Source organism: Leucoraja erinacea, chromosome 18 (assembly GCF_028641065.1).
Source record: "Leucoraja erinacea ecotype New England chromosome 18, Leri_hhj_1, whole genome shotgun sequence".
NCBI classification, from domain to species: domain Eukaryota; kingdom Metazoa; phylum Chordata; class Chondrichthyes; order Rajiformes; family Rajidae; genus Leucoraja; species Leucoraja erinaceus.
The window spans coordinates 12,758,405-12,784,309 of NC_073394.1; the positions used below are offsets into that span (position 1 = coordinate 12,758,405).

General features: G+C 47.1%; 1 protein-coding gene across 3 annotated transcripts in view; it reads left to right on the forward strand.

Annotated features, from left to right (window-relative positions):
* The window catches only part of mrvi1 (murine retrovirus integration site 1 homolog), a 147,259-nt gene that overhangs the window by 91,817 nt on the left and 29,537 nt on the right, over positions 1-25,905 (forward strand). For all 3 annotated transcript variants that reach the window (XM_055649348.1, XM_055649349.1, XM_055649351.1), the window contains 11 exons: positions 466-566; positions 2,001-2,080; positions 3,076-3,249; positions 6,633-6,727; positions 12,026-12,076; positions 12,173-12,724; positions 14,096-14,174; positions 15,655-15,763; positions 19,544-19,574; positions 22,257-22,397; positions 23,748-23,879. In XM_055649348.1, the coding sequence (XP_055505323.1) occupies positions 466-566; positions 2,001-2,080; positions 3,076-3,249; positions 6,633-6,727; positions 12,026-12,076; positions 12,173-12,724; positions 14,096-14,174; positions 15,655-15,763; positions 19,544-19,574; positions 22,257-22,397; positions 23,748-23,879 (1,545 nt within the window). The remainder of the gene's footprint in view (positions 1-465; positions 567-2,000; positions 2,081-3,075; positions 3,250-6,632; positions 6,728-12,025; positions 12,077-12,172; positions 12,725-14,095; positions 14,175-15,654; positions 15,764-19,543; positions 19,575-22,256; positions 22,398-23,747; positions 23,880-25,905) is intronic.

Consider the following 25,905-nt stretch of genomic DNA (forward strand, 5'->3'; position numbering starts at 1 on the left):
GTGAAAAGGATTCAAAAAGGTGTCAGATAAGGAGAAATGAAGAGTGAGATGTAAAGCTGGGCGGTGGGATATGGTGGGAGTGGGAAGGGAAAGATGGAAGTAAAAGGAAAATGGGCTCGGTGACGGGCGATGAGCGTATGGAAGAGGGGAAAAGGGCAGGGGAACTGGTTTAGTGGGAGGTGGTAGGAGAAATAAGCAGGTGATATTGTCTCAGAGTGAGGGGATGGTTGTGAATAAACTCCCGGGATGGTACTTAGTGAAACCCGATCCAGAAATAATTGGGGTTGTTCTATTCTCGGTTTGCCTGGCTTTGTTGCTGTTCTGTGGAACAATTGCCAAGTCTAATGTCTTTGTAAGTGGTTCCAAAGATTGGCACCATAGTTGGCATGGGCAAAGTGGACGGGTAGGATCAGTTGGTGTTGGACGATGCCTTGAATCATTATTTGACGATCGATCTGAATGCAGCTTCCAGGCACTGGAACAAGGATGAATACAACGCCAGCAATCGTTCTACCAGAGGTCTTCAACACTTCGGACAAGGAGAGTGACCAAGCTGCTCACATAAGGTAAGTTCCATGAGGCGGTGTCAAGGCCAAGATTTTCTCTGTCAACTCTGTGGGTTCTCCATCAAACCAGCATTTGAAAGCATTTGATAATAATTTCCCGCCTGTTTGTTCTTTCCTTTGATTTAGTTTAGTTATCGCCACATGTAACCAAGATACGATGAAACGCATGTTCTGCACGTTGTCCAGTCAAATCATACAATGCATGAGTACAATAGATTCTCTTCTGGAGCAGCACTTAGAGAGTCGCCATGTTTCAGCGCCATCTTGCAACTTCCAAGTGTCTGAAAAGTCTGATTTTGTCCGAAGGAGATGCACAATTTCTCATTCTCTCAGTTTAAAGGCTACAACCGGGTGATGCCAGCAAAGGCTGCCTCGCCAACAATCTGTCTGTCCTTTCCTTCTTTGTGTTAATATTGTATGTGTTAAATGTATATTTTTAGTGTTCTTTAGCTTGTTTTATGTGGGGGGTGGGGGGTTGGGAGAAACTTAGAAACATAGAAAATAGGTGCAGGAGTAGGCTATTCGGCCCTTCGAGCCTGCACCGCCATTCAATATGATCATGGCTGATCATCCAACTCAGTATCCTGTACCTGCCTTCTCTCCATACCCCCTGATCCCTTTAGCCACAAGGGCCACATCTAACTCCCTCTTAAATATAGCCAATGAACTGGCCTCAACTACCTTCTGTGGCAGAGAATTCCAGAGATTCACCACTCACTGTGTGAAAAATGTTTTTCTCATCTTGGTCCTAAAAGATTTCCCGCTTATCCTTAAACTGTGACCCCTTGTTCTGGACTTCCCCAACATCAGGAATAACCTTCCTGCATCTAGCCTGTCCAACCCTTTAAGAATTTTGTAAATTTCTGTAGGTTCCCCCCTCAATCTTCTAAATTCTAGCAAGTACAAGCCGAGTCTATCCAGTCTTTCTTCATATGAAGAAAGGGAAACTTTTTCTCATCTCTTATCTCGACGGAGATGCACTATTTTTCCGTATCGTATCTCTGTCCACACTGCGGCCTGACATCGAGGAGTTGGCGGTGGCTGTGGGCTGTGGGAGCTTTGATCGCCCCGACAGATGGTTCGACTCCCCCGACTGCAGGGGAAATAAACAGGAAGTAGATTGGACTTTTTTGCCTTCCATCACAGTGAGGAATGTGGGGAATCCACTGTGGTGGATGTTTATGTTAACTTTTATGTAGTTGTGTGTCTTGTTGCGTTTTGTTTTCCTATGGCTGTATGGTAATTTGCATATCACTGTACCTTAATTGGTATACGTGATGATAAAATACCTTTGAAACCTTTAAAGGCCGGTGTCGTAGCGGCACTGGATGGATGGGAAAGGGATCGTCTTGGTACAGTGGTTGGAACAGGAGTCCTTTCCCTCTGAATTCATGTGGTTTTGAATCATTAACACTGGTGTTGTTAACTCCGCAGATGCCACAGTCCCGTTCAGAGAAGGTCCAGCAGGAACTCCAGGGCCTCCTTGTCTTCAGCAAGTTCCCTCACCTCTGTCGGTAAAGTACTGAGCAGTTGAGATCTGCACCACACTTCAGATTGTCCTCATTGCTACAGGGCTGATAGCAACACGGAGTTCTGACCCTTTCTCAGCTTGCTCTTTCTTCCTGTCTGCCTCCTGGTCCTGCACTCTCTCTCTCCCCCTCTTCCTCACCTTAGTCATCCTACCTGTTCCATTGGTCGCATCCTTGTATCCCTCTTGTTATCATACCTTCCCCAGCCAACAATGGGCCATTGTGGGCTCTACCCTTCCTGAGGCCATCTGTTGCCGGCCCTGATTTGTTCTGCCTTTTCCCACCTTCAGTTTATTTCTCCACCTTGCCCCCCTCCCCTTGCCCCCCCTCCCCTTCCCCCGCCCCACCACCCCCCACCCCACCACCTCACTAACGAAGGGCTCCGACCTGAAACATCACCTGCTCCTTTTTCCAAAGATGCTGCCTGGCCCGCTGAGCTGCTCCAACATTTTGTATCTATCTTCCCTGACTCTATCCATCTGCATCTCTGCTTCTGCCCCTCTGAGTCCCATCGGACCGCATAGAAGGTGAGGTTTAGCAGGTAGGTAGATGCAGGTAGGTGGGTGAGTTGGGGCTGGCTGAGGTTCAGGTGGAGGTGAGGGAGGATGGGGTGAGTGAGATTAAGGCTGATGTTCTGAGATTGAGGTTCTGAGGATGAGGTGAGTGAGGATGAAGATGAGTTTGAGATGAGTGTGAATGCAGTTAAGGTGAGTGAGGAGGTTGATATTCTGCAGGTGAGTGAGGTTGAGATGGAGCACTGGTTGGGTTTGAGGTGAGTGGGCTTCTGAGGCTGACGTGAGTGAGACTTGAGGTGAGGGAGGTTCAGGAGAGTGAGGATGAGGTGCGAGGTTGCCCAAGGTTGTTGAGGTGAATGAGGATGAGGTTCTGAGGTTGAGGAGAGTGAGGATGGGATTGAAGTGAGAGGATGAGTGAATGGGATTGAGGTCTGGCTGGAGTTGAAGCTACTGCTCTGCCTCCAGATGGAGATGGCCACATGTACAACCTGGTCAATGATGAGCTGCCGGACATGGAGCTGTCGGACGAAGATCGGAAGAAGAACACGGAGCTGCTGGAGGAGGCGAAGCAGCTCAGCGAGAGGTTCCTCAGCCGCCGTTCTCGCCGCTCCAGATCCAGCGCCTCTGACTCCCCACCAGGTAACCGCACAGCTCAGCGCTGGATATCCCCCCTCGCAGCTCGGCACTGCACTCAGACCCCATCACAATCACACAGCGGAAGGCCATTCAGCCCATGGGTCCATGCCAGCTCCCAGTGCAGCAATCCCATCGGTCCTATTCCCCTGTTCACACCCTGTGGTCCTGCAGGTTATTCAGTGTGTCCCTCATTATCTGCGCAAGGTTCTGATCAACTCCTCCACCCTCAACGGGCTGTGAATTCCAAACATTACCCAGCCTCAGGTTAAAAAGGTTTCCCACACATCCTCTTGAATCAGCCGACCCAAATGTTAAACCTTTACTCCCTTGACCTGAACCATCTCCTCAGAACAACAGTATCCAAACCTGTCCAACCAGTCACAATTTGACAGAACTGTCGCACGGCCAGGGCAAGGGCAGTATTGTTTATATTCAGAGTAAAGCACCCTCCACCCCCTCAGTACTGCCCCTCCCACAGTGCGGCATTCCCTCAATACTGCCCCTGGGGAGCGGTCCTCAGTGGAGGTCTTCCCCCTTTACATCGGGGACCTGGGGTGGGGAGTGTTGCACGAGGCTGTGGCCTGCAACAGATACTTGAGCCGGTTCACGGACTCGCCAGCCGCCTGTCACTTCTGCGGCGAGGAAGAGACCGTGTTCCACTTGTACATGTAGTGTGAGAGGTTGCAGTCCCTGTTTGACTATCTGAAGGGGCTGTTCCTCACGTTTTGGCTACATTTTAGCCGCAGAGCTCCTGATATTTGGGCATCCGGAACAGAGGGGGGAAGGGCGGGACGGAGGGGGAGGGGTATCTCTCTGTCTGTCTGCTCCTGGGCCTGGCCAAGATGGCCATTCGCGGGTCCAGGCAGCGGGTAGCCAACGGCCGCACCGGGGTTGACTGCTGCCCCTTTTCCAGGTCTATGTCCGTGCCCGCCTGTCCCTGGAGAGGGAACACGGGGTGTCCATGGGGACTTTGGAGGCGCACAGTGCGGAGGGTTCTTTGGTTGGGTATGGGCTATCTTGGTGTGGAAGACTGACTTGGTTTTGTGGGAGCGTGGGGGGGGGGGGGGGGGCAGTTGTTAGTTTGTTAGAAGGTTGCTTTGGGGACAGATACAATGGATTGGCTTCGGGGGAGCGAGATTGGTCTGGGGGTAGGTGGATGGAGTATTGATTAGTTTGGAGTAAGACTTTTGGTTTGCGGGAAGGTTGATTTGTGATTTGGACGACGTTTCGGGTCGAGACCCTTCTTCAGATTGATTAATTGGTTTGGTATAATTGTGAATTGTCCCGAGTGTGCGGGATAGCCTGAGTGTATGGGGATTGTGGGTCGGCGTGGACTCGGTGGGCCAAAAGGCCTGTTTCTGCGCTGCATCTCTAAACTAAACTAAATTACCCAACCCCAAACAAACCAAACACCTCAGCCAGCCAATCAACACTGCCCAAACCAATCACCCACACCAAGCCAATCAATATCCTTCCACCTCCACCGTCAAATGGTGTTGAGGCAGAGCTGCACTTGCTGGATGAGGCATTCACACAGCTCTGCCCTCTAAGGCAGAGGTAAAACATCCCCTGATATAGGCCACATGAGTGGCAAGAGTGTTTTCTTTAAAGATAGGTGCAAACACTGCTGAGTGTCACACCATTGAATGCATAGACACTGGCAAGTAGGCACTGAGAAATGTATAGACAACTGCGAAAAGTTGTTCTAGTTTCTGCTTTGTATATATTTTTTATTCAGAATAAAGTTTATTTCTGAAATAGAAAAAATCCCCTAATGTAGTTTTGGAGACAAGCAGGGAATTGTACCTAGAGTCCCGAGCCAGTGTTTTCTCAATTAACATCAGTAGATTACATAATTTTCATATTTATGGGAACTTGCTGCGCAGAATGTGTTTGCTATTCCAATGTCACAGTGGCATCTACACTTCAGCATGAAGTGTAAAGCATTTGGGATGCCCTGAGGCATTAGAGAAATGCAAGTCTTTCATTCTCAACTACCTTGGTATTGGTATTCTTTTATTATTGTAACTTGTACCGAGATAAAGTGAAAATCCTGGTCTGTGTGCTCTCCAGTCAAATCGGACTATATGTGTAGAAAGGAACCGCAGATGCTGGTATATACCGAAGATAGACACAAAGTGTTGGAAGAACTCGGCGGGTCAGGCAGCATCACTGGAGATAAAGGATGAGTGACATTATGGGTCAGGACCTTTCTTCAAATTATACTCTAGATGAGTACAATCAAGTCATACACAGGTGGATCAGGTATAGCACAGAGAAAAGTATCAGAGTGAAGAATATAGTGCTGCAGCATTGTCGCATTACAGTTACAGAGATAAAGTCCAAGGGAGTTCTACTTCCACCAGGAAGTATACTGAAAGATTGGGGCTGCACCGTAGCTTATGGGAGGATTGTTTAATTGTCTCATCAAATTGGGGAAGAAGCTGTTCCTGAATCTGGTGGTACTTGCTTGCAAGCTTTTGTATCGTCTGCCCAATGGGAGACGGAAGAGCAAATGACTGGTGGAAAAATCCTTGATTATGTTGAAGTCTGAAGAAGGGTTTCGACCCGAAACGTTGCCTATTTCAGTGATTCCCAACCTGGGGCCACGGCAAATTTCAATGGGGGGCCACAGAAACATTTCAGGATTTAGGGGGCCACAGGTTCAATGAAGGGGGCCACAGAGCTACCACCCTGTTGCCTCCTAAATTTCAGTTCTAATAAATTTAAATCTATGTAGTTGAAATATTTTTGATGTTTGTGGAATAAAATAAAAGAGAATATATGTGCAATTAATACACTGGTATTTTTATGGAAGGTATTATAATATTGAAGTACTTTTTTCCCGCTAATAATGTCAGGGGGGGGGGCACAGAAAATATTAAAAGATCCCAAAGGGGCCATGAGCTAAAAAAAGGTTGGGAACCACTGGCCTATTTCCTTCGCTCTATAGATGCTGCCTCGCCAGCTGAGTTTCTCCAGCATTTTTGTCCGCCTTGATTATGTTGGCTGCGTTCCCAGTGCAGAATGGTGTAGAAAGATGGAGTCGGCTGTGGAGAGTCTGGTCTGTGTTATGGACTGGGCTACATCCATAACTCTCTGCAATGTTTTGAGCTCTGGGGTAGAGCGGTTGCCAAACCGAGCTGGTAATGCATCCAGATGCAATGCTTTCTATGGTTCATCTGTAGAAGTGTCTTTGGCGACATGTCGAACTTCCTTAGCCTCCTGATGAAGTAGAGACATTGGTGTGTTTTCTTGGCCCCAGCTTCAATATGGGATACATTCAACCTCCCAGTGGGAAATAGATTGCGACCCCCTGCATCTGAGGAGTGGGCAGAGGTGAACGAGAGCTGCCAATATAAACACTTTCCTGATTCTGCCACTAGAGTTGGACGTGCCAGTGGGCCGAACAATGGTCGTACCGTCGCCCCAGGCTGGGGAGGAACCCCCTCCGTCAGCCGTCAGGGACAAGGACATGAAGGTAAAGGTCAAATGCTCGCGATGGTGCTGATCTACAGTGGACTGTTGAGGAGAGGGGACTCCGACTGGGACACCAGAACAATCCCTGGATGGAATTAGCACAAATTTACAGTGGGTTTCTCTACCGATCTGGAGATGAATGGAAAGATCGGTGAACTTTGATCAGGTGGGGCAAGGCACACCATGACCCTCAGGCCTTAGAACAACGGGGGAAACCCAGTGGAAACAGCATCCAATGTTGAATAGTAGGTGTAAATTAGATCAACAGAGTAACTCATGGGGCTACCTTCGAAGGGGAAGTACATTCCTGCCTTTTAAAAGCAGTGGTACAGTACACGTGCCACAGTTAAAAAGATATAGGTTGAACCTCTGTCCTAAAAACCTGAGTGTAAAAGTCTAGGCTAACACTACAGTGCAGGGCCAAGCAAACATGGTGGTGCTGATGGAGTCAATGTGTATCATCTTGTATGTGTGAGGCTGGTGAGGTCACCCAAGCATCATCACAATGTACAGGCAATCATTGTCCCCTATTGCCTATTGCCCCCTTTCTGCCACTACCTGATGTAGGTGGAGTCACTGCATCCACTGTATCTCCTACAGGTACCAGCCATGGTTCAACCCTTGCCCCTGGGTTCAAGTTCCATCTGTAGACCTGAGGCACATCAGCCAGGCTGAACTCCCCAATGGAGGGTAAAATCGTGGAGAGGGGGAGCTTTGAATAAGTAGTCATTCATTTATTGGACAGAACGCCGGTACAATTGATTTCTTGACACTAATTCTGATCCCACCACATCCCCTCTGTCAATCCACTGTCCTTTGGTTATTGTCCATGTTCAGGAATGTTGTATAGGTGGTAGTTACCCGTAAACAGAGTTTTGGATTGCGGCACAGAGGTATGGATTCAAAACTCACCACAGCAGTGGGGGAAACTTACATTCCGGTCATTAAATAAAAAAGGGCAGGCTGGATTCTAGAAATTATTGAATTGTTGGAAGACCCCCTCTGATTCAGCTGTCCTCTTCCCAATCATCCTTTCCTGCTCTGGGCCTTGATGTGATTGGGGGCCACATAAACTCCCAGGTTCCTTCTGAAAGTGGTCTCTTAAGACTCTCTGTACAAGGCAAATTTCTGACAGCCAATAAATGACCAGCAACATCCCCATCCCAATTCTGAAGGTCCTGCCTCCTATCCCAGATGGGAGTAAGATACCCCTTGAAACTGTTCAAAGGGCGAGTGGGGACTTCACTCCGGAATCCTGGCCAGTGTTTATCCCTGGGGCACCACGATCTGGTGAATGATCAAATTGCTGACTGTACGATCTTGCCGTGCAAGATCACGGTCACGGTGGGGCAGCGGTAGAGTTGCTGCCTTACTGCGAATGCAGCGCTGGAGACCCGGGCTCGATCCCGACCTCGGGTTCTGTCTGTACAGAGTTTATACAATCCCCCCGTGACCTGAGTGGGTTTTCTTCGAGATCTTCGGTTTCTTCCCACACTTCAAAGACGTACAGGTTTGTAGGTGAATTGACTTGGTAAATGTAAAAATTGTCCCTGGTGGGTGTAGGATGGTGTTAATGTGCGGGGTTCGCTGGTCGGCATGGACCCGGTGGGCCGAAGGGCCTGTTTCTGTGCTGTATCTCTAAAAACTAAACTAAACTAAACTGACTCTGCAAGAGTGACTACATGACTTGATTGGATGTGCAGGGGGTTGGGCTGTCAGGGGACGGTGCACGGAGCGGGTCTTTACTTTGAGCTTCACTTATTTCTGTGCGTGTCACATCCAAGCTTGTTCTCTGCTGCGACAGGCTGTATGGGAAATCAATAACTGTGTATATTGAACTAACCGCAGTATCTTTCAGTGATCAATCTAACGCTTTGATTTATTATCCCAATTATGCCTGTCTAGTCATGTGCTGTTGCTAGCCGATATTTTTGACCACTGCTGACAAAAGGATAGAAATTTAATTGACACCAAAACATTCTTGCCCATTTCTGATATCACCCTTTTCATTATCCCGACCCTTCCATTACCCCTTCTCTTCAATACCTCACCTCTCCAACAACCCTACTCTTTCCAATATCCCTATGTTCTCTCTCTCTAACCCCAATTCTGTTAGCACAGCCACCCCCATCCACCCCACCCCCTGATAACCTCTCTCCAGCATTCCTGTCTCTGGTGAAGACACAGGTGACTGCAGATCTGGAATATTGAGCAAAACAAATAGTGTTGGAGGAACTCATCAGGTCAGGCAACATCTGTGGAAGGAATTGACAGGCAACGTTTTTGGGTCAGGACTCTTCTGCAGATTGACCGATCCATCCTCAGACACTTCTCCAATATCTCTGTGAGACTGCCCTACCTGATTCACTCCTGTTGCTTGATGCCCCGTTTCTCAACAGGGTGTTGGGAAATGCTTCTCTGGGCTTTTCCAACAGCAAGTTTCATTACGGAACCATTCCTGCATTTTGGAATGATTGCAAAGAACAAACTCATTTGGAAGGCTGGGAGGGAGTGGGAATGCCATTGAATGTGATGGCTGAGAGAGAGTGGCACGTCATTGAACGTGATGGCAGTGGTGGGGTGGGCAATCATGTACAGGCTGTAGGATGGCTCTGATCCAACTCAATGCGGAATCGGCTTGCAGGAGTCGCTTTGCTTACTAACCCACTTCCCTCACTGCCTGCTCAACTGGTCTCAGCACCTGGCATGTTTTTAAGATGGATGTGGGCATCACTTTCCAGCGACTGTCAGTGTGTGAAAGCTCTCTGATTGTAACTTTGCTGCCATGCCTGTGTCAGGTATAATGGCTCTTTGCACCGCTCACCAAACAGTACACTGTGCATGGCTGTACTTCCACTGCTCGCTTCGATGCTTCAATGGAAAATAAACTACTTTCACTAACCACCAGAAACAAGAGTCTGATTATTTTACTCAGCACTCAGACACACGCACTCTGCATGGCTCTTGTGTAGTTGTGCTCTCTCCTTTTCAAAAACATGATATAGGTCTGCCTGGAACCTGGAGCAAAATACAATCTGTAAGAGAGAGGAACTCTGTGGAAAGACCAGGTCCTGCTTGACACGCTGAGTTCTTCCACCTGCTTTTGTCCAGTGGTTAAGTTCAACATGGTGGGATACAAAAAAAGATACAATGTGCTGGAGTAATTGAGCAGGTCCGGCAGCTTCTCTGAAAAACATGGATAGATGATGTTTGGTGGTTATACACTCTGGTGGAGGTGTAGAAGGATAGTGGAGGGGAAAAGAGGCAGCGATTGTAGTTCTGGTCATCCAGCTATAGATAGGATGTCATTAAGTTGGAAAGGGTGCAGAACAGATCAACCAGGACGTTACCTATGTTTGCAGACTTGAGTTATAGGGACAGGTTGGATAGACTGGGACTTTTTTCTTTGGAGTGTAGAAGGTTGAGGGATGACCTCATAGGATACAATATAATATAACTTTATTTATCCCAGGGGGGAAATTGAGGTGAGGTGTACAAGATCACGAGAGGCATGGATAATGTGAACTCTCAGGGTAGAGGATTCTAAAACTAGAGGGCATAGGTTTAAGGTGAGAGGGGAAATATTTAAGAGGGACCTCAGGGGCAATGTTTTCACTCAGAGAGTGGTCACAATCTGGAAGGAAATGCCAGAGGAAGCTATAAAAGTGGATATAACTATGATTTTTAAAAGTAATTTGGACAGATATACGGATAGGGATATAAAATAAATGCTGGCAAAATGGGCTGAGCCCAGAATGCCAGCTGATCGGCTTGAGCAAGGTGGGCCGGGTTCCATGTGTATGTAACCCAATATGTGTTGGCAGTCACAGTGTTGATCATTGTAAGTAAGTGTTAAAGCAGAGAAGGTGGAATGATTAGAAGCTGGAGGTGAGGAGGTGTTTGCCTGCAATATGACAAACTCTCTCAGAGTCTCGCCAGTTGTTCAAGATATGGATAAACACTTTAACTTGTGCATGGGCTTCTTTCCAAGGATCTTGGAATATCAACAGAAGCTGTGGATTGGATCTGCTAGGGCCACGATTCAGTTGGGGATTGCATAGTGAGGGAACAGAGCAGAATGGGACTAGTAGTTTATAGCTGGTACAGGCATGATGGACCAAATGGCCTCCATCCATCCTGTACGTTGTTGGACAAATTAATTATAGCAAAGTTTCCAATGAAAGGACACGACTGGTAGAAACACCAACTGTAGTGTTTGGTTTATAGAACGACCCTCTGGAGAAAAAAGCAGCAAGGAAGGTTTTAATCATAACCTTGAAAGGACAAGTGTCTAGAATCAATTAATTGAAATATGTACTGGCAATGGAACAATGAAATCCTTAACTTACTGCTGCTTAACAGGAAAATAAATGCCATAACGCACAGTTACATATATAATAATCTATAATACAATAGATTCATACCAGGTAACCATAATAGTGCAAAATAAAAAAAACGTGGTGCAACCAAAGACTCATCCATCGAAGATCATAGTGTTGAGGTTAGTATTGTGCAGTGTTCAAAAACTTGATGGTTTCTGAGAAGAAGCTGTTCTTGGACCTGATGATCGTGGTTCTCAGGCCCCTGGACCTTCTTCAGGATGGTTGCCACAACATGAGACTATGATGAGATCATAAGACCAAGGTGATGTGAATCTTTAATGCTGGCTGCTTTGTCGAGGCAGCGCCTCTTATAGATCGCTTCAATCTAATCCATAATTCCCTTGGATTGTAACAGTAGAATTAAAATTAATAATTAATGATGTGATTGGCATATTTTACTTGCTTAGGAAGCTAATCCTATTGGACTCGCTCATTGTGAATAGTTAATTAGATTATGAGCTTTAATTCACACACTTAATTAACAGTAGCGTGAGCACAGTTTAGATTAATTTAATTTATGTCACGTGTACCGATGTACAGTGAAAAGCTTTTGTTGCGTGCTAACCAGTCAGCGAAAAGACTGTACACGATTACAATTGAGCCGTCCACAGTGTACAGATACAGGATAAAGGGAATAACGTTTAGTGCAAGATAAAGTCCAGCAAAACCCAATTAAAGATAGTCTGAGGGTCTCCAGTGAGGTAGATTTTAGCCCAGGACTGCTCACTAGTTGTTGATAGGATGATTCAGTTGCCTGATAACAGCTGGTAAGAAACTGTCCGTGAATCTGCTGGAGGTGTGCGTTTTCACACTTCTGAACACAAGCAACTTCTGAAAAATACATGATGAGGTATTTCTGGTCCAAACATCGGTAATCTTGCCTTGTGTTGGTTACATTACATGTCATTTGCTTATAGCATTTGGAAGTCCCTCGAACAAGAGCGCAAGACACTCAACTAAAATCAGAGGTTAGTTCTGTTTGAAATTATAATATTATTTCTTTATGTCATCACGAACAATGCTGACCACTGACTGCTTTCTCTTATCCTTAACCGTTGCATTAGAAAGACACCAGAAAACTATCTCCAGTCAGGAAGACCATCGAAAGCAGACAAGCACCTCCAGGAACGATGTGTTCACAGGTCGTTCCTTCAGGAAAGGTCGTGGCTGCCTCAGTTCAACGTAAAGACCTGGAACTCAGTGCATGTAGGGAGTCCAAGAGTGACCATGGCTCACATACCAAAGGGTCAGAGGATGCTTTGGCCAGCCCTACCAAGCTGAGAGGTCCAGAACGCAAGGCATTTCCAGCAAGTCCCTGTCAGGCTCTGATTTCTGACTTCGAAGCACTGAAAGCAGGCACGGAACAAGCCTCCGCTCGTGCCAGGATGCCCTGCAGAGCTGAAATCAAATCGTTGAGCTCGCAGCCTCTTCTGCGCGCCGTTTCCTGGGAATGCTTGGAGCTGGATGGGGAGCTGGGTGAATCGGCAAGCCCTCCTGTCCAGACAGCCCAGAGCTTTGGCTTCGACGATGTACTTGACGCCAACCAACTTAAAAGCTTTAATTGCAAGGAACTGCCCGGCCAACCAAAGCTGCAGAAGCTCACCAAACTCCGAGAGGTAACTTATTTGCTAATTGAGTGCTCTGCCCAGGGAAAGCAGGCGCACACTGTTGCCTGATCTTTTCTCACAAAGGGACATTGAAGAGTAAGTGTTGCAAGCAAGGCTGAGGCTTGTGGCACTGTGGTCTGCCCTGATACAGGGAAACCCTCTCTTGATTAATAATCAGCTGAGGTCCAGCAGAGAATGAAATGAGGGAATCTCTGAACCCTTGTCTTTTATTCCAAATCTGCTGTGGTCTACACGTACAAATGCCACTATTTCAGCATTCGCGTGTGTGTGTGTGTGTGTGTGTGGATATAGGGCTAAGTCGAGTGGGGAATGGTTTAGTAGGAGCTTGGCAAACATTTTCAAAGAGAGGGTGGTGGGCTTATGGAACGAGCTGATATAGGAAGTGGTTGAGGCAGGTAATAATAACATTGAAAAGGCATTTGGAGCTCCATAGGAAAGGAATGTGGGCCAAACATGAGCAAATGGAACTACGTCACTTAGGCTGAAGATAGACACAAAATACTGGGGTAACTCAGCAAGTCAAGCAGCATCTCTGGAGAAAAGGAATAGGTGACGTTTCGTGTCAAAACCCTTTTTCAGACACTTCTTCAGGTCATTTAGGCCCTTAGTCAGCATGGATTCGTTGGGCCGAAGGGCCTTTTTCCATGCTGTATTACAGTATGACATCATTCCACTCCCTCCCAGCATGTCTTAGTCTTAACCTGGGTCGTAATGCATTAAGGTTAGAGATTGCGTGGGTTAGGCTGTGACCTGTCCAGAGTGACGTTTGGTCAGATGGAGTCTCAGGGGGTGGGGAGCAGGTCCGCTGATAATTTTCCTGAATGTACCAATGTACAGTGGGGAGGAGAGAGACTGCACTGTCTGGTGTGAGCTGTTCCCACACATCTGTCGGAGGCTTTTATTCTGAAATTATCAGAGTGCCATTAAACACAAAATTATTTTTGGCAAATGTTCTGCAGTCATGCTTGATATGTTGCAATAGGAAGGATTTCTAATTTGCAGCAAGAACTGATGTGCAGTGAGTAGCCTGAGTTCCACTCCTGAATCAATGTAATCTGATGTTATCACCCTGTAAAGCTCAAACCAGAGATCTGGGTGAATCAGATCAAGCGATCTGGCAGCTTATACATAAGTGTGACATATACAGCAGTCTTTATGGTTATTCTCAGGCTTTTAGAAAATAATATCTGTAGGGGAGTTATCCACCAATAGATCCAGCAGAGTCTCGTCCTGCAATAGCCATTTTGCTTGGCTGTGAATCTCTCTGCATCATTGATATGAAGCCAAAATAATTTGCTGTTCCAGAGCAAATCCCTCTCCCAAGCGAGGCAGGTAAACGCATTGTTTCTGTTTAACCAGGAGAATAAACTGATGCGGAACCAAACCCTAGCCGGACAGAGATTACCCGACCTCAGCGAGATAAACGAACAGGATAGAGGTAAGAGGGTGTGTGTGTCTGTCTGTCTGTATCTGGGTATGTGTACATCTGTCTGTATCTATGTCTGTCTGTCTGTATCTGTGTCCGTCTGTCTTTCTGTATCTGTGTGTGTGTGTGTTGGTGTGTGTATGTGTCTGTCTATATAGGTGTGCGTCTGTCTGTATCTGTGTGTGGGTGGGTGGGTGTTGGTATTTGTGTGTCTATCCGTGGGCGTATGTGTTTGGTGCATGTCAATGTTTTCATGTGTGTGTACGGATGTGTTGACAGTTTGTGTGTTAATGTATTTTGGGGAGGCTGTGTGTGAATGGGTGTGTGCACATGTTCATGTATGTAAGGGGACGTGTTGGGGAGTTTGTGTATGAATATCTGCAAGCATGAGTGTGTGTAGGTATGGAGGGAGTGTATGTGTGTTGTGTCTGATGTGTGTGTGTGCATGTTGTCACCCTGTGTGGGTGGGTGTGTTGTGTCTCTGGATGTATTGTGTGGGTGTGTGGTTATTACCCCTGGTATGTGTGTGGGTGCAGCCTCCGGTGTGCGTGTTTATGTTGTGTCTGATGTGTGTAGTGTGTTGTCTCCAGTGTGTGTGTGTGTATGTGTTTGTGAGTATGTTGTCTCTGGTGTGTTGTGTATGTGGGTGTGTTGTCTCTGTTGTGTGTGTTTGCAGTCGGTGTGTGTATATGCACTGTCGATGTGTGATATTTGTTATTGATGTATGTATGCACTGTCAGTTTATGCGTGTATGTGCTTTGGTATATATATATATATATATATATATATATATATATACATATATATATATATATATATATACACATATATATACATACATAAATACACACACACACATACATACACATCTATATACACATATACACACAAAAACATATCCACCCACACACACACATATATATACATGCTGTCAGAATGTATGTGTTTGTGTTGTCGGTATATATGTATGCGTGCTGTCAGTGTATGTGTGTGTGTGTGTGCCGTTGGTGTTCATGTGTGTGTGTGCTGCTAGTGTATGTACATGTGTATGTGCCATCAGAGTGTGTGTGTGTGTGTGTGTGTGTGTGTGCTGTTGGTGTGTGTGTGCTGCTAGTGTATGTACATGTGCACGTGCCATGTGTGTGTGTGTGCTGACCGTGTGTGTGTTGGATAGTCAGAGCTGCACAGTGATGGACAGAGACATTGTGCTCTGGAAGTGCTCCACCCCCTAATGGACACCATTGCCTGCTCCATGGGGGCATGTGAATGATGTGAGTTGCACTGAATGAAAAATTCTTCGTATGGTTACCCTTTGTAAATCTAAGTGGTGCTGAGAACGTGCCCTGTGCTGGAGCCGATGTCTAACGAGCTTCCTGCTCAACATGACTTGACCCAGCCAGGTTCACGAGCTGACACCGTGGCGGTAAGTCCTGAGCTGTTTCCATCCTCAGTCTGATGGGTTGACGAACGCTGTTCCCGCCTTGTCTTCCAGGTCCGTCTCCCGTCCCATGCCCAGCGGTGGATGGCAGCTGTAACATCACCCCCAGCATCCCTGACTCACTGCTGCGTAAGCTGAAGGTGCAGAGATCACTGTCCGCAGGGTAAGCGGTCAAATCTTCAGGGTAACAAACACAGCTCCTCCTCTCTGGCCCAGTCTATGTCCACCTCTCTCCCTCTAATGAACCATCCAGCCCAAACAGAGAGCAGTCCTCAACTACTATCTACCTCATCGGGGACCCTCGGACTATCTTTGATCAAATGATACTGGCTTTACCTTGCACTAACGTTATTCCCTTATCATGTATCTGATCACTGTGAATGGTTTGATTATAATCATGTGTTGCCTTTCCTGACTGGTTAGCACGCAACAAAAGCTTCTCACTGTACCTCGGTACATGTGACAATAAACTAAACTGCACAAAGCACAAAGTGCTGGAGGAACTCAGCAGTACAGGCAGCATCTGGCAGGGGGGGGGGGATAATAGTAAAGGGGGATTTGGGGATTGGGAGACGAGCATACGGAGGAGGGGAGGAGGAGAATGGAGTAGGGTGACTGGGTGTGTGGGAGATGTTGAAAGGATGGGTGAGCACTGTGGTGAGGATAGAGAGGGAGGGGTAGGGGGTATTAGTTGAAATTGGAGAATTTGATGTTCATATCATGGCCACGTAAACAGATTATGTGCTGTTCTTCCAGTTTCCTGCTCACCATTTGAACTCTCCTAATGGGACATCAGCTTTCTAGCTCACCCTCTCCAACCTCCTCTCTCTCTCACCGCCCCACTGTCTCCACCTATCAGGGTGTACTCCTCAGCTCTTTCTATACTATCACTGCTATATGTACTTATGACACAGACCGAGGCCATTCAGCCGATTGGGGACATGTCAGCTCCCAGCAGATCAAATCCAAAGTAGCATTCTCTCTCTTCATCAATTGCCATCTGAATCTTTTTACATTAGCCCACACACTGAGGGGATTTACAATGGCCAATTAACCAACCAACCCACTTGTGGAGTGGGTTAACTGGAGCACCTGAGGGGGAAATCCACGTGTCACAGAGGGAACATGCAGGCTCCACACAGACAGCACAGGGATCGGGTTTGATCTGTTTCTATCGCTCTTCCTCTTTCTGACCTCGTGCTCTCTGCTCATTATTTCTTTGTCTTCTCCATGTCTCGAACTCTCCCCTGGTCAGTCTTGTTTATCCCATTTCAACTATTCCCCCCTCTTTCTCTGTCTCACAGCCCCTTCCCTGGGTCTCTCCCTGCCTCAACTTGTCTGTTTCCCTTTTCTCTCCTAGTTTTACTCTTCCTTGTCCATCTCTGCCTCTGTGTCTTCTTTCCCCTTCTCTCTTTCTCGCTCGCTCCTCATCTGTTTTTCTCTCTCTCAGGCTCCATCTCTTTCACAAGGATTCTGTTTCCCTGCTTCCCACAGCCTGTGTGTGAAGTATATGGAGCGGGGTCGGTCAGAGTCCCAAGCTCGCTGTGATGGGAACCGTCTCCCTGTGGCTAGCAGACCAGAGATCTAATGTCAGGACTGAATCCATTCTATGCACTCTGAGAGCATAAGCCCTCATCAGCCCTGCATAAAACACAGTCACGACCACAACTTGCATTTCTGTAGCACCTTCAATGCCTCAAGATGTTACACGGGAGCTAGCGAGGGAACATGTTGACCAACAGCACAGTCACAAAGGTTCATTTGAAGTTGAGATTGGGAGGTAGAGAGTGAGAGATGGAGAGTGTAAGGCAGGTATTCCAGAGCCAGACAGCGGAAAGGAGATCTATCATTGTGGGGCTATTAAGTCTAGAATTTTTAAGAGACCAGAATTAGGGAGAGAAATGTGGGAGAGTTATAACCACAACAAGATGGGGTGATTTGAAAATAAGGGTAAGAGGGGAAAGATTTAAAAGGAACCAGAGGGGCAACATTTTCACACAGAGGGTGGTGAGTATGTGGAACGAGTTGCCAGAGGACGTGGTTGAGGCAGATACTATATCAACATTTAAAAGACATTTGGATAGATACATGGATAGGACAGGTTTAGGAGGATATGGACCAGGCGTGGGCAAATGGGACTAACTTGGATGGGGCATCTTGGTCTGCATGTGCTGTATGGCTTTATGACGATTCTCTTTTAGGTAGTTGGTGGGTTTGGGGGACTGGGTCACTCATTGAGTGTTGAGCTTCCTGGACCAGAGTTTCAGCTGGAGATGAACCAAGGCAAGAGGGAGGTTGGTTGGTCTTACATAGACTTGAAGGAACAACTACCATCAGAGTGCACCACTTCTCACCAGAGAGCTGAGCAAGGTGGGCTGCCTTCCTGCACTGAAGAGATGACCAACCCTTGCCTGATCGTGGTCATTAGGGTGATGGAAAATTGTTGTTGAATATACACAGGTTGTTGCCGAGATCCCAGGGGCATCAGTGTTAGACAGTACATAATAAATAACACAAGGAGGAACTGCTTCTCCCACAGAGCAGGGGGTGTGTGGGTCCTCTTCTCACAGGGTGATTTGAGGTGTGCGGTCGGGATGGGTTTATGAGGAAGCCAGAGATAGACAGCGGGGAGAACATAATAGGAGGATGATGTGGCTGGAGGCTGGTGCAGAGCAGTATGTTGGGGGAGGGGGCACGTTTAGCAGAAACCAAGTTCTCTCCACGTGTCTCAGCTCACATCTGTCAATTCGAGGTGGAGCTTCTTGGTTTGGTTACACTGGTTGCTTCAAACCTGCCTGCCTTCACTCAACCCTCAAAACTCTGCAATGCCCCACACTCCTTCAATAGTCGTGAGACCACACAGAGTACTGTGTCCCTATCTACTGGAAGGATGTCATTAAGTTGGAGGTGGTGCTGAACAGATTCACCAGGAAGCTGGCAGGCTTGACTCACAGAGAGAGGTTGGATAGGCTGGGACTGATTACTTTGGAGCAGGGAGGCCTGAGAGGTTGACAAGATCACGAGGGGCATGGATAAAGTGGACCGACAGAGACAGAGGCATCACAGTCTTTTGCTCAAGGTAGAGGATTCTAAAACATGAGGCTTAATAATAATAATAATAATAATAATAATAATAATAATAATAATAATAATATATTTTATTGTCATTGCACATCAGTGCAACGAGATTTAGTATGCAGCTTCCAACCGATGTGAAAGAAGAGTAAAATAAATAAATAAGCTGTGTAACGTGGCCATCTGAGGGAGACAGTCCAGGGGAGGTGGGGCACTCAGCAGGGCCGGTTCAGAGCCGCTATAGCTCTGGGAATAAAACTGTTTCTAAGTTGAGAGGGGAGAGATTTAAGGGAGATCTTAAGGGGAATTTTTTCACTCAAAGGATAATCTATATTTTAAATGTGCCAATAGACAATATCCACATTCAATACCCTGTTCCTGCCTTCCCCATATCCCCTTACTCCGCTATCTTTAAGAGCTCTATCTAGCTCTCTCTTGAAAGCTTCCAGAGAATTGGCCTCCACTGCCTTCAGTGCCAGAGGAAGCTATAGAAGTGGATGCAATTATGATTTATAAAAGATATGTGGATAGATATAGATATAGATATCGATATGCTAGCATTGGTCAGCATAGACAGGGTGGGTTGAAGGGTCTGTGTCTGTGCTGTGCAGCTCTATGAGCCTATAACAGGAGCCGGTGATGATATGTGGTGTATTGGGTTGGGAGGGCAGGCTCGGGGGAGGGAGTTCACTGAACCACAGTCCCTGATTCTGGTGGAACCCCACCCTATCACCAAAGAAACATAACCACAGACACTGGAATCCAAAACAAATGTAGACAATGCTGGAAGATCTCGATGGGTCAGACAGCAACTTGGAGGGAGAAACAGCGTCAACGTTTCAAGCATTTCTCTCTCTTTCTCTTGCAGATTACCCCCTTTGACCGAGAAGGAGATCGAGGTGGGTGTCTTCAATTTCCCTCTTGGCTGTTGTTGCGTCAGAGTAGAACTCCATTAAAACATCCTGCTCTCAACGAAAATGTAAACGATCACAAGTATAATAGCAACAAGGCTTCTGTCAAAGGCTTTCTCAGAGTCCCGCGTGGGTGTCTATGACGTTTCTGTTTTGTATGAAGGTCAAGGGAGCAGTTTCTCAACGCTGGAGAGTGCTGGCATTGAGTCAGCAGTGACTGTGGATCCCAAACTGAGACTCGAGCAGCCTACACAGGTCCAGCCTTGATCTGTGGAACAGCACTGAGTCTCATCCTTTGATCCACACCACCCCCGCCCCCCCCCCCCACTGTGAGCGGTTCTGGTCACCGTGCTACACGGATGATGATGCTAGTGAGGGTATAGAGCAAATTTACGAGGATGTTACTGGGACTGGAGCGTTTAAGTTATAAGCTGAGACTGGATAAACGGGACTTTGGAGATACATGGAACTGCAGATGCTTAAATCTTGGGCGAAACACGATGTGCTAGAGCAATCCAGTGGGTCAGGCAGCATCTGTGGAGGGAATGGACATCTTGAGTCAGGACCCTCATGTCTGAAGAAGGGTCCTGACCCAGAAGGTAGTCTGTCCTTTCCCTTCAGTGGGACAGATGCTGCCTGACCCGCTGATTTCTTCCAGCACTTTCTGTTAAACTGGTATTTTGTTCCCTGGAGTGCAAGAGGCTGAGGGGTGGCCAGATAGAGGTTGATGATCTCACGACGAGTATAGTTAAGGTTGATGGACACAGTTTATTACCCAGTGTAGGAGAGTCTAAAACTTGAGGGCTTGTAAGGTGAGTCGGAAAAGATTCAATAGACAATAGCCACAGGAGTAAGCCATTCGGCCCTTCGAGCCAGCACCACCATTCACTGTGATCATGGCTGATCATCCACAATCAGTTCCCCGTTCCTGCCTTCTCCCCATATCACCTGACTCCGCTATCTCTAAGATTCAAAGGGGCAGGTTTTTCAGGCAGATGGTTGTGGATACAGTTCATCCACGGGATACAATAGGCTTCTGTCCCTGAGAACTGTTTGTAACTCAAACGATTGCTAAGACAGAGATGGACAGACACAGTATGTGGCAGAGGACCACAGAAACAGCTGTGAGAGGAGAGCAAGCGGGGGCGTCAGCCGGCCTCACAGATTCAATGAGTGAGGGTAGTGGTTATATGGAACGAGTTGCCAGAGGAGGTGGTTGAGGCAGGTACTCCACAGGTACTAAAGACATTTGGACATGGATAGGAAAGCTTTAGAAAGATAGGGGTCAAAAGCAAGCAGGCGAGACTAGTGAAGATAGTGCATCTTGGTGGGCATGGGCAAGTTGGACTGAAGGGCCTAGCCAGCAGAGGATGATTGTAGTCCTGTATCCAAACACACGTGCATATATGTAGGAAGGAACTGCAGATGCTGTTTAAATGGAAGATAGATACAAAATGCTGGAGTAACTCCGCGGGACAGGCAGCATCTCTGGAGAGAAGGAATGGGTGACGTTTCGGGTTGAGACCCTTCTTCAGACCAGACATGTGCATATGTACCAGGTGTCCATAAGTCTGCCTTTCGTAAGCTGGGAAAGACCTGCATATGGGACGAGCTGCCAGAGGGGGTGGTAGAGGCAGCTACATTCAGAGCATTTAAAAGGTGCCTGTATTGGAAATGATGAGAGGGATATGGGCTGAATGCAGGCAATGACATCAACACAAGAAACACACTGCTGGAGGAACTCGTTGAACCGATCAGGAGCTGAAGGAAGTGGCATTCACAGTCTGAGCAGAGGAGGAACACTGGAAATGTTGGGAACCCCTACACCAACAAACACTGTCATGGAGCATTTTCATTCTTCTCCTTTACCTACTCAGGAGACATCCCTGGCATTTACCCTCCATCCCTGAATGCCTCAGAGCTAAAGATGTGGTTAAGAATTAACAGCAGTGGGTTTTCGTCCCATGCAGGGCAGACTGAGTAAGGATGTCAGATCCCTCTCCTGAAGAACATTAGAGATTGGGATTGATTGTACAGAAATCTGGTAATTCCATGCCTACTGCTTCCAGCTTTTCTGTTCAAATTCCAAATGTTTAAAAAAAAACCTGAAATTTGAAAGGGGTGCAAGGACAGGGGGACCTGGATATGTGCACCGACTCTACCTAATGTGTGGTGGACTGAAATGTGGTGGTGTCATTACAGATGAACCTCTGAGAGTTAACATGCAGGTGCAGCAAGGCAAGTGATACCCTTGGTCTTTTTTTGCAGTGGATTTGAGTGCAAACCTAGAGGTGTTTTACTCCAATTATGTAGGGCCCTGTCTGAGACTCTACCTGGAGCACTGTGTGCAGGTTTGGTCTCCCTGCCAAATGAGGGATATGCTAGTGGAAGAGGGCGGGTGGATTCATTGTTGGGATTGTTGCAGAAGGAGGATTAACAGTGTATGCATGCAGGTACATATGTGCATGCATGAGTGCATGCTATATGCATGTGTGTGTGTGCACCTGTGTATATCTAAATGCAAACATGCATGTGTGTGTATGCGTACGCATAAGAGTGTGAATATGCACAAGTGTGTGTGTGTGTGTGGTGTGACTGTGCATGTGAGTGTGCGCATTTTCATGTGCAGGCATGTGATCTGTAAATCTATCATCTCTTTGCTTCTTGCAGAACACATTCATTCAGCTGTCCCTGGCCTTTAAGAATGACAGCTACACTCTGGAGACGAGGCTGGGACTTGCGGAGAGGGAGAGGAACTTGGCTGAGGACAACACAGAGAAGGAGCTGGAAAACTTCAAATCAGAATTGAAGGTGAGGCCCTCTGCTTGATTCCATGGGTTTCAAGCTCCTCCAGGGATCCCAGGCGACTGGGAAACCAGGCCAGCAGGGACGGTCGGTCAGTCAGTCATGAGCACTTTGATCTCAAAGCAGCTGCTCTCAAAATGGCTGCTCCACTACAGCCTGTCTCCTTTACCTGTTGCACAGGCTCAGGCTTGAGAAACAACATTTGGGTGCGTCATGGTAGCAGGAGGTTAGACACCAGTACATGGGATATCAATACATCAGTTTAGTTTAAGAAAGAACTGCAGATGCTTGTAAATTCAAGGTAGACACAAAATGCTGAAGTAAGTCAGCAGGTGAGGCAGCATCCATGGAGAGAAGGAATGGGCGATGTTTTGGGTCTCGACCCGAAACGTCACCAATTCCTTCTCTCCATAGATGCTGCCTCACCCGCTGAGTTACTCCTAGCTCAGTTTAGTTTATTGTCATGTGTACCGAGGTACAGTGAAAAGGAGTTTCGGGAACTGATAAGGAAACTAAGAATAAAAAAGGAAACCAGGAAAAGGGGACAGGAGATGGCTCTAGCAGATAATATTAATCCCGAGATTTTATAAGTACATAAAGGGAAATAGGATAACCAGAGAGAATGGGACCCTTCAGGAACCAAAACAGTCAAATCTGTGTGGAGCTACATGAGATGGGCAAGGACATCAATGAGTATTTCTCTTCTGTTTTTTTTGCGTGCTAATTAGACCTCAACATGACCTTAAGCTTCGTTGAACTTGGGAGGTAATGGGTTTGGTGTGGAATTCCTGAGCTTGGCCTGGATCCCTGCTGGCTGTGGGATGGAGAGAATGAGTGATGTTTAAGCAGCTATTCTGCAAGGCCAGGCGAGAGTGGGTTCAGATCACAACACAGACTGTCTCTACTGGCCTTGCCTGCACTGTTGCAGTGTCGGGACTGTGAGTGCAGTGGTGTAGCTGGTGGACCCACTGGCTCACAGCTCCAGTGATCTGGGTTCAATCCTGAATTTGGATGCTGTCTGTGTGAAGTTTGCATGTTGTCCCTGTGACCGCGTGGGTTCCAAACCCCCCACCCTCCTCCCCCCGACCCGACCCACATTCTTCACGCATCCCAAAGACACCACCATTGGTGGCATAATTGGCCGTTGTACTTTGTTCCAAGCGTGTAGGTGAGTGGTAGAATCTTTGGAAGGGGGGTGGGGGGGGGGGAGTTGAGGAGAATGGGGGGAATAAAATGGATTTAGTGTAGCATGAGTGTGAAGGAGTGGAGAGAATGAGTGGCGTTTAAGAGGCGGGAACTGGGGGAGTTCTGCAGAGACAGTGAATACTCCCTCTTACTCGCTCCCTTTGCTTTCAGTCCTCGTCCTCGCTCTGGGTGCAGTCGGAGCTGCGCAATGCCCAGGAGAGGTTGCTGGAGACGGTGGGCGTTCTACAGCGCCTGGCTGTCAGACTCTCCGGACGGGCAGAGATGGTGGGGGCCGTCCGACAGGTGAGCATGGAGAACCCGGGCAGGTTTTACGGCCCAGCGGGACGTGGGCACGTCAGGTGGTTCTAGCCTGAATCTCTCGCTGTGTGTTATCCATGATGGCAGGGGCAGCCTACAGGAGCTGGGACACAAGAAGCTGCAGATGCTGGAATCTGGAGCAAAACACAAAGTGCTGGAGGGACTCAGCGAGTCAGGCAGAATCTGTGGTGGGATATGGAGGGTTAAGGTTGTTATAGTATGGGATTTTAACTTTCCCAATATTGACTGGGAATGTCATAGTGCAAAAGATTTAGATTGGGCAAAATAGGCCAAATGTGTTGAAGAGAGTTTTCTCCGTCAATATGTAGAGGGCCCTACATGATCTAGCCTTGGGAAATTGGGAAGGGCAAGTGGATGAAGTTTTTGTGGGGGAGACTTTTAGGACCAGCAACCACTGTTCTATTAGGTTTAAGATAGTTATGGATAGAGATAGGGCAGGCCCAGGAGTTAAAATTCTAAATTGGGGCAAGGCCAATTTTGAAATTTTTGTATAGGAATTCGCTGAAGTTGATTGCAGCAGGTTGCTTGAAGGAAAAGGAACGTCTGACAAGAATCCAGGGCACACATTTTCCCATTAGCATGAAGGGCAGGGCAGGTGGGCGTGGGGAATTGAGGCTCTGGTCAAGAATAAGAAGGAGGCATGGGGCAGGTACAGGGGGGTTGCACGTAAGGTCACTGGGTCATAGGGCTTGACGCACGGAGCCGCTCAATCCATCTGGAGGACATCCGTAACTTCCGGTATATGTTATTAATGCAAGAAACGCGTACTTTCCTACCTGTTAAAAACCGCCAAAATGTTGAATTTTTGTGCTGAAAAAAATAGTGGAAGTCGGGGTAAGTGTGTGAGACATGTACCCAACTTTAGAATTCCAAAAGTGAAGCGAAATGAAGGTATAGAGAAGCGAGAGCTGAAGGGACAACAGCAGTTAAAGTGCTTGGTAAACATTGGCCGTGCAGTTATCGGAATTGAAAATATTGGAAATTATCACGTTTGCTCACTGCATTTCATCAAGTGAGGCATTATTTGTTATTTGTGTTTTTTCTTGATTCCTTTGGTATCTCAGAAGTGATAAATCTGGCTGTAAATTTTTCTTCAGATGCGTTTTCATTTTGTATGTAAAACCCCACTTGGGAACCATGGGAGATTTAAAAAATTTACAGCCAGATTTATCACTTCTGAAACTTTTTAGATGCCAAAGGAATCAAGAAAAAACACAAATAATGCCTTAGTTGATGAAATGCAGTGAACAAACGGCCATTGTTTGCAAAACGCTCGGGCTGTTGTTGTTCCTTCAGCTCCCGCTTCTATCTACCGTCATTTCTCCTCACTTTTGGAATTCTGAAGTAGGCTAAATGTCTCACACGCTTATCCTGATTTCCATAATTATTTACAGCGCAAAAATTGACAATTTCAGCGGGTTTTAACGGGCCCACTACGCTGGAAACAATGGTCAGTGCCTACCTGCAGTTCATCGCGTGTACTCCATTTGGAGTCGCGTAGCAATAGTACGGGTCATAGGTTGTGACCCGACTGCCGTGAAACCTCCCTATAGGCAGTGGTAACAAAATGCAACACCTCGCAATTTCTCGGTATTCAATTCCATCCATTCCTCAGCTCACCTGCCCGACTGTTCAATATCCTGCTGCAATATTTGACAACCATCTTCACTATCTACAAGCCACCCACTTTATTATCATCTGCACATTTGCTAATCATGCCTTGTACGTTCTCATCCAAATCCCTGGCCGCACTGTGATGCAGCAGCAAAGGTGGTGACTTACATCGCTGAGGCACGGGTTCCATCTTGACTACGGGTGCCGTCTAGATGGAGTTTGTACATTCTACCCGTGACCACGTGGGATTTCCTCGGGTGCTCAGGTTTCCTCCCGCACTCCAAAGACGTACAGGTTTGCAGTGTAGTTGGCTTCTGTAAATTGTAAATTGTCCCTTATGTGCAGGATAGTACTTGTAGGGGTGTTCACTGGTTGG